Source organism: Erythrolamprus reginae, chromosome 1 (assembly GCF_031021105.1).
Source record: "Erythrolamprus reginae isolate rEryReg1 chromosome 1, rEryReg1.hap1, whole genome shotgun sequence".
Lineage (NCBI taxonomy): Eukaryota > Metazoa > Chordata > Lepidosauria > Squamata > Dipsadidae > Erythrolamprus > Erythrolamprus reginae.
This window is the reverse complement of record NC_091950.1, coordinates 81,190,686-81,204,859: the sequence shown is the minus strand read 5'-3', so window position 1 is coordinate 81,204,859 and position 14,174 is coordinate 81,190,686. Positions and strand designations below refer to the sequence as shown.

Here is a 14,174-nt window from a genome sequence, read left to right as displayed (position 1 = left end):
GCTTTTTACCATATGCTTTAAATCAAGAGTCATTTCTCTCTTTCTCTCTCCCCCTCTTTCTATCTCTCTCTTTCTCTCTTGTTTTCTTTCTCTCTCTCTATTGCTTTCTCTCTCACTCACTCTTTCTTTCTATCTCTCTTGGTTTCTTTCTCTTGTTCTCTCTCTTGCTATCTCTCCCCCCCTTTTTCTCTCTCTCTCTTTCTCACTTACTTTCTCTCGCTCCCTCTCTCTCTCTCAGTGAGGGGGCTGCGAGAGCGCTTTCTCCGAGCGCTTCGGGAACGCCTGCCCTGCCTCTACTGCAGCCCCCTTGCTGAAAGTCCGGGACAAAAGCGTTCCCAGCGAGGGGGCTGAGAGAGGGGCGGGGTGGGCATTCCTGAAGCGCGTGGAGAAAACCCTCTCACAGCCCCTTCGTTGGGAGCACTTTTGCCGAGCCAGCCCCATCGCAGCTGCCCCTCTGTTCCAGCCCCGCCCTCCCAAAAAGTGGGGCTGCCACGTCTTGGCCAATTCCATCCCTCTTGCCAGGAGCATGGATGATGATACGGAGGAGAAGCCGTAGCCACCGCCGCGGGAGAAGTCGCGCCCCAAGGCAGGAGGTGGTGGAGGAGAGGGGGTGGATTGGGCGGGCGGGGGTAGGGCCGAGAGGTCAGGGGCACGAGGGGGCCGGAGGCACCGGAGGGAGGCAGGGGTGGCTGCGGCTCTTTCCTTCTACTGCCGGCGCCTTCCCGCCCCTGCCCCACCGCGGGCTGGCAGGGGGATGGGTAGTGCGTGCCCGTGGAAAAGGGTGCACGGGGGAGTATTTTGGGGTGCGCACTTGCGCACAGGCGCAGCTTACGGGGAACGCTGGTTAGGACCCCTTTGGGGGTCAAATGACTGTTTCACAGGGGTTGCCTAAGACCATGGGAAAAGACAAATTTCCCATGGTGTTAGGAACTAAAGCTTCTATTCTGGTGCCTTGGAACATATTTTTACAACCTGACCAATCAGGGATCCCATACTAATGCCAGGATTGTTCTTTTTCCCATGTTGTTCAAATTCACTCAGAAACTTTTCCTGCACCATTTTACCTCACTTGAACCATTTCAAAAATAGACAATAAGCCAAATAAAAGTCTATAAATAAAAGTTCCTGAAACCCAGCATACTTATTTATAACCAAGTGAAATGAGAATCAAAAGTACCTAAAAGTAACATAACGCTGAAAGGGGAGGAATTTAGGAAAATTTGTTGGGCTGAGGCCTTGGCTTCTCCAAAATGACATTACACGCGCACATTAGAAACATAGATTACAACAGAAAAAGACCTCATGGTCCATCTAGTCTGCGCTTATACTATTTCCTGTATTTTATCTTAGGATGGATATGTTTATCCCAAGCATGTTTAAATTCAGTTACTGTGGATTTATCAACAACATCTGCTGGAAGTTTATTCCAAGCATCTACTACTCTTTCAGTAAAAAAAATTCTCACCTTGCTTCTGATCTTTCCCCCAACTAATCTGATTGTGCCCCCTTGTTCTTGTTTTCACTTTCCTATTAAAAACACTTCCCTCCTGAACCTTATTTAACCCTTTAACACATTTAAATGTTTCGATCATGCCCCCCCCTTTTCCTTCTGTCCTCCAGACTATACAGATGGAGTTCATTAAGTCTTTCCTGATAAGTTTTATGCTTAAGACCTTCCACAATTTTTGTAGCCCGTCTTTGGACCCGTTCAGTTTTATCACTTTTTCACATAAGGGTAACATTATTTGGTACTGCTTTTGTGTCAAGAAAAGGCGTGACGGGGAGAACCGGTGTGCCAACATCTGTATCACCGCAAGCATTCCTATTTTCCACTTCTTGGGGGGGGGGGGGAAATAGTCGGCAGGCAGAGATTCCGTCCCTGCTACCTCACCGCTCAGCGGGCAAAGCGCCGCTCTTCCCCCTCGGGGCCAAACGCGGGAACCTTTGAGGCACCTAATGACGCTCAAAACCAGCCAGGCGGCCGGGACACGTGGTGGGCGCTTCCGCCCCGAGCCGTTCGGAGAGCCGCGCGCACGAGGAAAATCTGAGACGTCGCCCGGGGTCGAGCTGCTCCGCGACTTCCTTCGTGCCTGCAAAAGTTTTCGTCGGTTCCGCCCCCCCACCTCCACTCCACTCGGCGGTCCGCCTGACGAGGTCGCCTCTCCTCGCTTTTCCGCAGCGCTTCGGACGGCGAGAGGCAGGAATGCACCGGCAGGTTCATCCCGGCTTCGGACGTGCCGCGCTCGGCGCGGTTCTTCGGCCGAGGCAACGAGGCTGTTGACGAAAGAACAGGACTCGGAGCCGGTAAGTTTGGGGTGCCTTAAGTTTCTCCACTCCCTCCCCGTCTGTTTCGGGGAGTTGTTCCTTTCCCTTCATTGGTCAGCGCGGTTCTTCCCACCTGGTTTTGGGAATGGGCGTCTTTGAACACACAACCATATGGAGGTTTGGCAGCCGACGATCCGGGCGCAAGCAGTCATCGAGCAAGGTTCTTTCTTTCTTTCTTTCTTTCTTTCTTTCTTTCTTTCTTTCTTTCTTTCTTTCTTTCTTATATTTGTCAAACAATTATGGGATGGTAATTTGTACACTAAAACATTAGCTAAGTAATGATAAAAAGTAATGATAGAAGACAATGGTGCACTTCTTTCTCTGTTCCCACGGGTTGAACGGGTAGTAGAGCGAGATGGAATTTTTTTAATATTGCAATTTTTTTTAAAAAGGAAATGAGGAAGAACACTCTTCCTTTGGAACTGCTTTAAAAAGGAGACTTTCTGATCCTGGGACTGCAAGAATCTCACTAGCTAGTAATGGCTGTATTGACAGGAAGCAATAATTGCTGTTGCTCGACACATCTGGGACAATAAAAACCCACTGAATAACTGCACTGCTGTGCTAACTTGTCATACAACAGCTGTTGTAAAGTTAGGTATTTTTTACTCTAAAACAGGTTTAAAAGTTCTGACTGTTATTTAGATGTAAATAACTAGATGTAAAAGTATCCTCAATACTTAATTGAAAAGTACTCCTTTTAAAGGTAACCCCCCCCCCTATTTTTGCAGGTGCTATAGATGCATTTTATGAAATGTATAAACAATTGTTACTGTGTATCATTTTTTAAAACATTTCCTTAAGGAATGCCGCTTTTCTTGGGAGAGGCTATGCTAGTTGAATTATGATCCAGCAACTGAGCTCACACAACACAAGTGATTAATTTGATCCTGGCTTACTCAGTTAACCAATTATCCAAGTTTGCATAAACGATTTGTACTGGGTTCCTGTAATGTGTTTGTCTGCTTGTTTAGTATGTTCAAATGTTAAGGTCTCATGGGCAATGATTGCCGGAAGGATAGCTTTTAGCAGGTAATAGGTTGCACTCAGAAAGATTCAATGGGCAGATGAGTCAAGAAAGGGTAGGTTTAAGGGTTGCTAAGGACTTGTTAATGAGCTGAATCCCACAGACTGGCTATGATATTCTTTTTTGAAGAGAACAGAAGAGAGTAGTAGAGGAGAGAGGGGACAAATAAGCCATAATATCTAGGAAAGAAGTAGAGTGACAAGACAAGTTAATCCTGAGGGGGAAAGGGCTAAAGCATGTTGATTGGAGAATTCTGGGAACTGAGGTCCACGCATTTTAAAATTGCTAGAAATTAGAAACAATACTCTGCTGTATCCTACAGAATAGGGCTGTCAAACTCGTGTCCCACAAGCTGGATGCATCATGTGCTGGCCATGCCCACACCTAGTTTAGCGAAGGGGAAAAAAGTTCTGATACTTCATGTGATGCTGTGACAATACAAATTTGACACCCCTGCCATAGAATGTATCCTTCATTGTATGAAGGATTCAATGCACGGTCTGCATTGGCTGCCAATTGGTTTCTGAACTCAATTCAAAGTGTTGGTTATGACCTATAAAGCCCTATATGGTGTGGGACCAGAATACCTACGAGACTGCCTTCTGCCGCATGAATCCCAGCAACCGGTCAGGTCCCACATAATCGGCCTTCTCCAGATTCCGTCAACTAGACAATGTCGTTTGGTGGCGCCTAGGAGGAGAGCTTCTCTGTGGGGGCCCCAACCCTGTGGAATCAGCTCCCCTTGGATCTTCGTACTGCCCCCACCTTCTTCACCTTCATAAGAGTCTGAAGACTCATTTATGCCGCTAGGACTGGGGCCATTAGATCTTGCCTGGCCAATGAATGTATTGAGAGCATGTGGAGTGAATGGAATGATTGTTTTTTTAATGGTTTTGGGGGTTTTAGATTTTTAATTAGTTAATTGGATTCAAGATATTGTATATTGTGTATTTTATATGTTGTGAGCTGCCCCGAGTCCTCGGAGAGGGGCGGCATAGAAATCCAATTAATAAATAAAGAAATAAACAGACATTGGGTTGAAATCGAGCACATTGGGCTTGAAATGAGGAGCTAAAAATATATAATAATAATAATAATAATAATAATAATAATAATAATAATAATAATAATAATTTATTAGATTTGTATGCTGCCTCTCTCCAAGGACTTGGAGGGGAAGACAAAATTTCAAGCTGGGGTTGTCTTTCTTTTTCTAACTGGGAAGTTCTCTGCAATCTATCTGCAATAATGTAACTAACAAAATAAGCATGCACAGAGATAATCAGATATTATGTCTACCTGTTCTATATTTCATTACAGTGATGCATGAAATATTTTGTCAGGTGATTCTGCCGAGTCTGCTCATGTAAAACAGTGTTTTACCATTTTTAAAAAATTATTCTTTTGTTTTTAGAGAGTTAAGATTTTTATTTCCCTGGAAAAAAGGGAGGGAGGGAACAGTCTGGAAAAGCTATCCATAATTCCCATGTGAGACTAGATATACGAAAGAAGCATCAGGGGTGGCATGGGATGGAAGATTCAATAATATTAAAACAAAGAAGCAGGTGGGCTGATCAAAGTCCCACCACCCCTTTTTATCTATGCAGCGCATATTAAAAGAGCTGGAGCTTTGATAACACAGTTGCATCTGTCATTTTGAACTTTAGAGTCCCTTTGAATACATCCCTGAGCAATGTTTGCCCCTGAGTTCTTCAGTCCCTGTCCCCCTTCCCCCCATAGGAGTTTAAAGTAGGAAATGGAGAAAATGCTTTCATTGATAGACACATCAGAGCCACCTGAGAGAAACTAGCTTTTCAAGGTGCTTTAAAAATGCTCTCAGATTTTAGGAGAAACTTGTTTAAACCTTACAAGAAATGCTACTAAATTTACCCTTTGTGAACACCCATGGATGCACATACACCAAGCTCAGTAGTTGTTAGAACAGAGGTTAATGTGAATTATCGTGGATGTTTTTGCACTCTCTCTTAACTAGCCATGCAAAAACCTTCTAGAATTTCTAAGCATGTGTCTAAAAATTTGGTTGTTCTTTGTGTACAAATTTTCCACTTAGAAGGGCACATTAACATGAACATTGACTTGGCTTCCACCAAAAACAGTGTAATAAATAACTATGCAGAGTTTATGAGCTCCTCTCCTCTACACTCAGTATCTCAGTACTTTCTATAATTGATGACTAACTCTACTTTTTATTTTTAAAAATTGTCTACATATTTGGTATGGCAATTGCCAAATTAGTGTAATTACTATAGCATAAACAAACACCAGAATTGAGACAATCCAGAGTCTATCCTAACTCACGGAAGTGCATTGTGAGCTTTGGACCAATCACTTTCTATCAAATCAACTCACACTTTTCATGAGGATAAACAATTCCTATCAATACCTGGTGATTTGCTCAATTATGTATTAACTATTTTTTGAAAACTAATAATAGCCTTCTAGGAAGGTAATGGTTCTATATTCAAATGTATCTAAAACACAATAGAATGAAGTTACTAAAAGTATAATACTTAGTAAGTGACATAAACAATAAACCAGCAGCATTTCAAAATGCAATAAGAACTCCAATATAAAAATAGTCTTTGCAAAAAGCAGATAACTCACTAAAATGAGCATTCCTCAAATTATTATGCTAAAAACTAGAGAGAACGTTTAGAATTTTGCTAGAATATCCTTTCTTTCAAAGATTTCCCAGTAGAAGATGGCCTAGCTGACTTGCTGATTTTAGAAACTAAACACAGTCAAACCTGGAATAGATAATTGATTAATACAGGTATTCTGGGAATTTACATAAACAGCCTTGAAGAAAACAATAGCAAAAACAAAAAAAAGTTTGTGACATTGCCAAAAAACATTGTATAGATGTCACTAAAGGTTGAATTCTAATTCAGATGTTTTGCTAAAATTTCTGGGTGGGAGTTTTTTTCCTTTCATCAAGATATTCTCCCTTCAGCTCAGTTCATAGAAAGAAAGATGATTTGGATTTTTTTGCCAAAAACTGAGAAATACAATTTAAATCTTGTGCCAGTCCTGAAATACCTATGGTAACTGTGCAACCATATATCTTGCACATAGATAAGTCATCAATTGCTTTCTACCTATGTTATTGAAATGAGCCCTTAGGTTTTAGCATACATTTAGCATACAGTGAAAATACATTGCATAAAGAGATCATCTGGACCTTATTCATTACAGTATTTGTGAAGAAAGCCAGGCTTTTTGGAAAATATTGACTTTCATCTTTCCCTTCAAGGACAATGTCTATGGATAGTCTCAATTAACCAGGTCATGTTTGTCCAAACAAACTTTTTCCAAAAGACAACTGTTAGTTTTTGTTTTCAAAGCATTTTCGTCCATAGAACTTCTTCAGAAGTGAAAAGAAATTTTGAAAAACTCCCAAGAAAGCTCATTTCTTTTTGGAAAGGGCACCTTTTGGGAGATCCACCAAGGACAGTGTCCCATCTCTGAAAGTCTGAATCTTGCCAACATATCTGAGTCTCACCTGAGCTTTCTGCTCATACATACATTTGACTTACTATATCTTTATGATTACTAGACATAAGGAAGTAAAGATTAAGTACGGTAAATGTCCACATGATTTATGATTGTTTTATACCATATTGGCAAGACAGAATAATCTTTAATGAAAAGCTATTTTAGTTTTTGTTAGATACCCAAATTTTTGCTTGTGTGAAATCTATACAAAATTTTTGCAGAAGTATTAAGTAGATTACAATGTTGGGAAGCATTCAGACCACACAACCCCAACCCATATCTTACACAGTTAATTATTTAGGTAAATTATATCTTTTATTTTAATATAAAGCATGAAATCTGATCCAACAGAATCAGATGTAAAAGGGGGGGGGGGGGCGGTTGTTCAATACACATTATTAAAAATCAGGTAGAGGTGGGTTTTTCATTACTGGAGGCTTTTGAGCAGAAAATTGATGGTTACCTCTCAAAGATTCTATACCAGTGATCTGTTTTAATGACAAAAAGCTGGACTATTGTACAGGTAATCATCAACTTATGACTGGTCACTTGGCAAACATTCAGAGTTAGAATGGATTCTGAAAAAGGAATTTATGATCTGAATTTGAAGTTCCAATCTCCACTTGACAACTAGCCCACATTTATGGCCATTTGCACCTTTTTCTAGAGAACTGTTTACTTCCAGTTTTTGGAAAAAATGCCCCATAGAGAATTCACTTAATGATATAACGCATTTGCTTTACAACCACTATGCTTGCTTAATGACTGCTGCAAAAGTTGTAAAATTGGGTGTGGATCCTGTGTCGACCCCATTACTACTTATGACCAAAATTGCAGGTTCCATTACAATCATAAATCAAGAGCTACCTGTAAATGAAGTTATCCCAGCTCTTTGATTCTGTATGATTAGCTTATACAGTATGTTAAATCATAATGTGCTTGGTTTAGGTTTAGCATATCATATTGTGTGAACTTAGCTATTATGACAGGTTATGCTTTAGTATATTATCTAAATGCAGTGGTACCTCTCTTATGAACTTACCGTATTTTTTGCTCCATAAGACGCAGTTTTTTTCCTCCCAAAGTAGGATGAAAAATCAGCAGCGTCTTATGGAGCGAAGATGCAGGCAGGGAGGGGGGGGAGGCGCTGGAGCAGAGGGGGGGCGGCGATATACTCACCAAAAGTGTCCCGCCTCTGTCGCCGCCTCTCCTCTTCCCAACCCCGAAGAGAGCCGCGCCTTTCGGCCTCCGGAAGTGCTGGGCCGGGGGACGCCTCCACTGCGCAGGTTTAGGAGGCGGAGCGGCACCGGAGGAGCGTTGGCGGCTCCGAGCCTTTGGGATGGCTACGGGAATCGCTTCAGGAGGCGGAGAGGTCTCGAAGACCCAAAACCCAGCCAGTCGCTCGCAGCCGGTCGGAGCTGCCCGTCCGACACCTCCGTCCGACCTGTCCGATGCTGGCGCCTCACTCCCTCCCTGCCTGCCTGCCGGCCCCTGCGCGCCCCAACCCCCCCGAACTCCCGCGGAAGGCAGTCCCCGTTCCCCCCCCGCTTGCCAGCTCTCGCTTTGGTGTTTCTCCGGTGGAAGCAAGGCGGTTGAGTTGCTCCGAGGTTCTGCTTCCAAGCAACCGTTTGCCGCCTCCCCGCAAGCCCCCTGCCCGAAGCTGCAAGCGCGAGATCCTGGGGCGAGGGGGAGGCGGCAGTCCTGCGCTTTGCACTGGGGAGGTGCAGCGGGGAAACGGGGAGGAAGCCACCCCTCTGTGCTGGGAGTGAAGAAGGAACAATGTTCACTATCTCCCAGGACCACCAAGCCCCCTTCCAACAGCACATGCGAGGCTCCTGGCCTGCCAGCTCTCAGCTTCTCATTTCTGCTTTCTCTCTTTCTCTCTTGCTCTTTCATTCTTTTTTCTTTCTTTCTTTCTCTTTCTTTCTTTCTCTCCTTCCTTCCCTCCTTCCATTTCTTTCATTCCCCCTCTCTATTTTTATTTCTCTTTCATTCTCTTTCTTTCTCTCTTTTTCTTTCTTTCTTTCTTTTTTTCTTTCTCTCTTTTACCTTCCCTTCCTCTATTTCTTCTTTTCTTTCTCCTTCCTACCTTCTTCCCTCCCTCCCTTCCTTCAGTCCTTCCTCTCTTACTCTCCCCTTTCATAAGTTTCCTTGCTTCCTTCCTCTGTTCTGTCCCTTCCCCCTTTCTTTCTTTCTTTCTTTCTTTCTTTCTTTCTTTCTTTCTTTCTATTTTCCTCCTCTAAAATCTAGGTGCGTCTTATCAGCAGGTGCGTCTTATAGAGCGAAAAATGCGGTAATTTGTTCCGTGACCAGGTTCTTCAGTAGAAAAGTTTGTAAGAAGAAGCAATTTTCCCCATAGGAATCAATGTAAAAGCAAATAATGTGTGCGATTGTGGAAACCACAGTGAGGGTGGAGGCCTTGTTTCCTCCCAGGAGATTCCTAGAGAGGCCCCACAGAGGCTTCTCCCTGCCTTTTCCGGTTACCGTTTGGGAGGCTCTGGTTTGTAAATGGAAAATGGTTATTGAGAAGAGGCAAAAAAATCTAGAACACTCGTTCTTATCTAGAAAAGTTCGTAAGTAGAGGTGTTTGTAGGTAGAGGTACCACTGTACATCAAAATGTGATTTTTGAAATTTGTTCATAGGTAAAGGGACTGTGACTTAATGCAATGTATGCATTCTAATATATAGAAGCTGCGATTTTGGTTAGTCAATGCTTCTTCATTTTTAAATGAAAGACTTAAAGTAAATGGATAAAGATTACTGATGGTTGTACAGTAACAGAAAGCTTTGTGTGCCATAAGAACCACATGTGGCTCTTTAGAAAAGGTGGACTAATGAGTACATTTATGGAAGGAAATATCTTCCACAGAAGGGGGGACCTTTGATGCATTTTCTAAGTGGGAAGGGACTGTTTCTCTAACCCAGTTCCTGTGATCCTGGCAACTGTTTTATTTTTCAACCTGCTGCAGAGGCTTTTGTGAAATGTTATTCTATCATGTGACTGGAGTTCTCCCCCTGTTCTTTCTTTAGGAACGCTTCAAAGATGCAGCATTGATCCAAAGGCAGCTACTGATCTCCAGATCTTGCTGAAACTACTGAATTCTGCATAAGGATGTCGTTGGGACACTTAAGCAAGGGAGTTGGCCTAGATGAACTTATTGATACCTGTATTGATTCTTTTGGTGAGTTGATTGTATTTTAACCATTTTTACAATTTTTTAGTAGTGTTTTTTAAGCATTTGAGCAATTTACTTTGTACTGTTCGATATATAATTGTATGGGACTTTACATTTAATATTACTCTTACAAGTAATTGTAAGCATTGGATGTTTTAGCAATATTGAGGGCGCAGGTGCTGCTTTTGTAAAAATTTACCAGTCCACTAGAAGTATCACAGGCACTATTCTATGCAATCAATCTGTGTCCAGCTCTGAATAACAGGCATATGAATAAGTAAAAAATGTAGATGGTATTTTGTGGAACTGAAATAAGTATCAATTAGATAAGGATTTTTTTATTTTGCACTTTTAAAACATAGCTCACAACTAAATTGATGGCTAATTTGAAAGAAAGTACTTGTTCTACCATAAAAGCAATATTTTAGCCTTGTAAAAAAGACCATGATTTATAAAACTCAGTTGTTAAGCTTTTAGTTGCCATATGCATTATTCGTGTTTTTACTACTTTATTGACAGAATAATTTTGAATAGAGAGAACAGTATACTGTCAATCCAATGCATGCTTTGGAATATGTCCCAGTGACTTGAATGGTATTTGTAAATGTTTATAATCTTTTTACCATTTTTATCAGTTTCCTTTTGTTTATAAATTGCTATTTATTTTGTTCATAAAATGCATATAAATGCAATAACATATTCAGAAATGCTAGAATTTTTATTTTTATGTGTTTATATTTTATAATATCTATATTGATTTTTACATTTTCATTTGTTATGTCTTTTAGATTGTATTTGTGTTCAATATATAACTGAAGGTACATTATTCTAGGTGCAGGTGAATAAGATGCCTTTTGTCCTTGTTTATTCCTCCTACCTACATACAATGTACAAGTACAGATAGTTAATCCATTTGAATTATAGTTCATTCATGTGCATGTAAAACAATACTTTGATAGCTTTTTTTCCTTGTGAACAATTTAGAACAGTGAATAGGCTTAGCACCTAACACCAAACCTTCCTAATTCCAGGGAAAGCATGAACATTATTTATTTATAACAAATAAAGTGGAATTTAGTGAATTAGTGGGATTTCCAAAAACATTTGTTTTCTATTGTTTCCATATCATGTCTGATTCATGTAATGGTTATGTTTATTTACAGTGCAATAAAGAAGTTAAATCTACACTTACACAATTATCTAAGTAATAGATATTATTCCTGCTTTTACTTTAAATAAATTAAATGAACTAAATAACATAGTACCCCTTTTAGTGATGTGTTAAACAACTGAAGGGTAACTTTCTATGTATATTATTTACTTGTTTGATTTTTTAAAAATCCCACCTTTTATTATTTTATAAGTAATTCAATGAGATGTACATACATAATAATCCTTTCTCCTTTTATTTTCCCTATAACAACAATCCTGAGTAGAGGATTGGGTGAAAGAGAGTGACTGGTCCAAAGTCACTCAGCCTTGTTTCATGCTTAAGGCAGGACTAGAACTCACTGTCTCCTGGTATCTAGCCTAATGTCTTAATCTCTAGATCAAATTGGCTCTCATCTCTCATTTAATCTTAATTATTTAGCAATTAAATGAAACTTGTTTCCAAATATGATAAAGATTGCATCATCAAACTATTGCTGGGCAAATTGACATGAGGGAAATGCTACCGAAATCTTAAAGATGCATAGATTTATTATTATTATTATTATTATTATTATTATTATTATTATTATTTAGATTTGTATGCCGCCCCTCTTTGTTTGAGCTTCTGAGTTGATTTATCTATTATATTCCTGTAAATTAGTTGTGAAAAAGAATAATTAACTGTGTGTTAAATCACTTTATATAGTACAGTACGTTCAAATATTGTGTTTCAGCTTTTATTGTTTCTGAAGTGTTCTTTTGTTGTTTCAGTTTTACAAAGCTCAAGAATAGCTTGCATTAGACATTTAAAAAGAGGGTTTTGAAATGAAACACCTATAATTTTATTGATGTACTTGAGTGAAATTGGTTTGCAGAATGGCATTGTGTTGAATATGCTGGGACTTCCCAATAGTTCTACCCAATGAAAAATTGAGTATAATAATCAAGAGAAGTTTCAAATAAGTTTCTCAATTAGTTTTGTAAACTATGAGTAATGCATAGGTGGCTTATCTGCTATAATATTTCAAATGCAAAACACTACATGTTCAGTTAATCACAATAGTCAGTAGTTGTTACATTGGAATTGCTATAAATGAAGTTTTTGCAGTTCAAAATGTACACAATTTGAATTCAATATTATGCAAAAGCATTTTGTTTTACAAACTTTAAACTGTCATGAAGGATAAATCCTTAGGATTTTAAGCTCAGATAATACAATTTAGGTCAAAATGTGACCATCTCAAATTGTTGATTATGTAGTATAGATTACTTTTGGAAGAAATGGTTCATAAATTTCTCTATTGGAATTAAAATGAGTTTGTATGCATTCATATTCCTGAATGTATTTACAAATCTGTATTTGGCTGGAGTTTTTTTAAGAGAGAATCTGAACATGGTTTAGAAATATATGTCAGGAATGGACAATATGTAATTCTTCAGATGTTAAGGAATGATGGGAAATACAATCCAACACTGTCTAGAGGAGCACACTGTATATGTTGAACATACTTGAAATTTCACTTCCATTAAATCATGATTTGTATATTCAACTTCTGTTTGACCCTGCTACTAGGCAATACTTCAGTTGTATAAATATCCATTGTATTCTTTATAGGAGATCTTACTGCTGCTTTCCATACCTTTCAGCTAACATTAATTAGTTTCATTTAACTAAAATTCATATAGTGACTTGTCAAACTTCGGCAGACCTATCTGAGGAGTACTTACAACTCAGATTCAAAGTTCTGACTGATGGTTGCCTCCTTTGTGGTCACATGACTCCACTTCAGATGCTTGGCAACAGAGCCACATTTAAAGGTGTTTGCAGTGTCCCATGGTCACGAGACTCTGTTTATGACAGTTTTGCTGTAAAACCTGTATTTAACAAAACTGCCAATAGTGAGCCATTGGTTTGTTTAGCAGTTGTGGATTTGGTAAATGACTGCAGTGGTTCACTTAACTCTGCCACAAAAAAGGTCAAAAATTGGGTCTGTCACATGAATCGTCAAGAGTTATATACAGTGATGGGCAAGCTTCATTATAGTCATAATTTGAGCCTATACACAAATCTGCTAAGGGATGAAAAATGAGTTGCAAAAGGTCTTTTGGTTGCTAACAACTATGAGTTCAATTTTCATGGAGAAAATTGTCTAGTTCTCTTAACAGCACACTAATTTTTTGTTACAAGTTACATTATTTAAATAGCACAATCATGATATACTTTAATAAGACATTCAGATTTCCATGGTGAATGAAAGCTTATGTGGCATTACTGCTCTAGTGCTTTTTATAGCAAATTAAAAGTTATTTAATAACTTTGTAACTGGGGGAAGAGTAAGAAAAGGTAAATCACTCCATTCTTATTTTTTAAAATAAGAATTGGTGCTTCCCAAGGTAACTGGCATTTCTTGGTTAGGTAGATGAAGAGCTCCATATACTGTAGGTGTCTGCAGAGGATTTTTATTTTAAACACTTAATAGTCAGAATCTACTTTACTTACTTACTTACTTACTTACTTACTTACTTACTTACTTACTTACTTACTTACTTACTTACTTTCTTATTTATTTATTTAATCGAACAAGTATAGGATTGTAGTTTGTATAAGCATAACATAAGTAGTAAGTAATGATAAAAGAAGACAATAGGACAGTAGTACAGGGACGGTAGGCACAATGGTGCGCTTATGCACGCCCCTTACAAAACTCTTAGAAAAGGGAAGAGGTCAACTGTAGACAATCTGAGGTTAAAGATTTTGGGGTTTGGGGAAGAAACTACAGTCAGGTAATGCATTCCAACACATGTGCTTGTGTGTTGCTGCGGTTGAAGGTGAAGTAGTCACTAACAGGAAGGACATTTTGGTATATGATTTTATGAACTACTGTTAGATCAGATTGGAAGCGACATAGTTGTAAATTGTCTAATCACAGCATTCCAAGTGTGGTGGAGTAAGGTGTTTTGCTGTGAGAGGAGGAGT

At 39.5% G+C, this 14,174-nt stretch overlaps 1 protein-coding gene across 3 annotated transcripts in view; it reads left to right on the top strand.

The window, feature by feature from the left end:
• The first annotated feature begins 1,983 nt into the window (after positions 1-1,983).
• The window catches only part of RASGRP1 (RAS guanyl releasing protein 1), a 73,620-nt gene continuing 61,429 nt past the window's right edge, over positions 1,984-14,174 (top strand). Inside the window, exons 1-2 of one of the 3 annotated variants that reach the window (XM_070756521.1) lie at positions 1,984-2,304; positions 9,900-10,051. In XM_070756521.1, the coding sequence (XP_070612622.1) occupies positions 9,982-10,051 (70 nt within the window). In that variant the 5' untranslated portion in view covers positions 1,984-2,304; positions 9,900-9,981. Of the gene's footprint in view, positions 2,305-9,899; positions 10,052-14,174 lie in introns of those variants that run through there. The other 2 variants (XM_070756509.1, XM_070756517.1) reach the window with 2 other exon arrangements.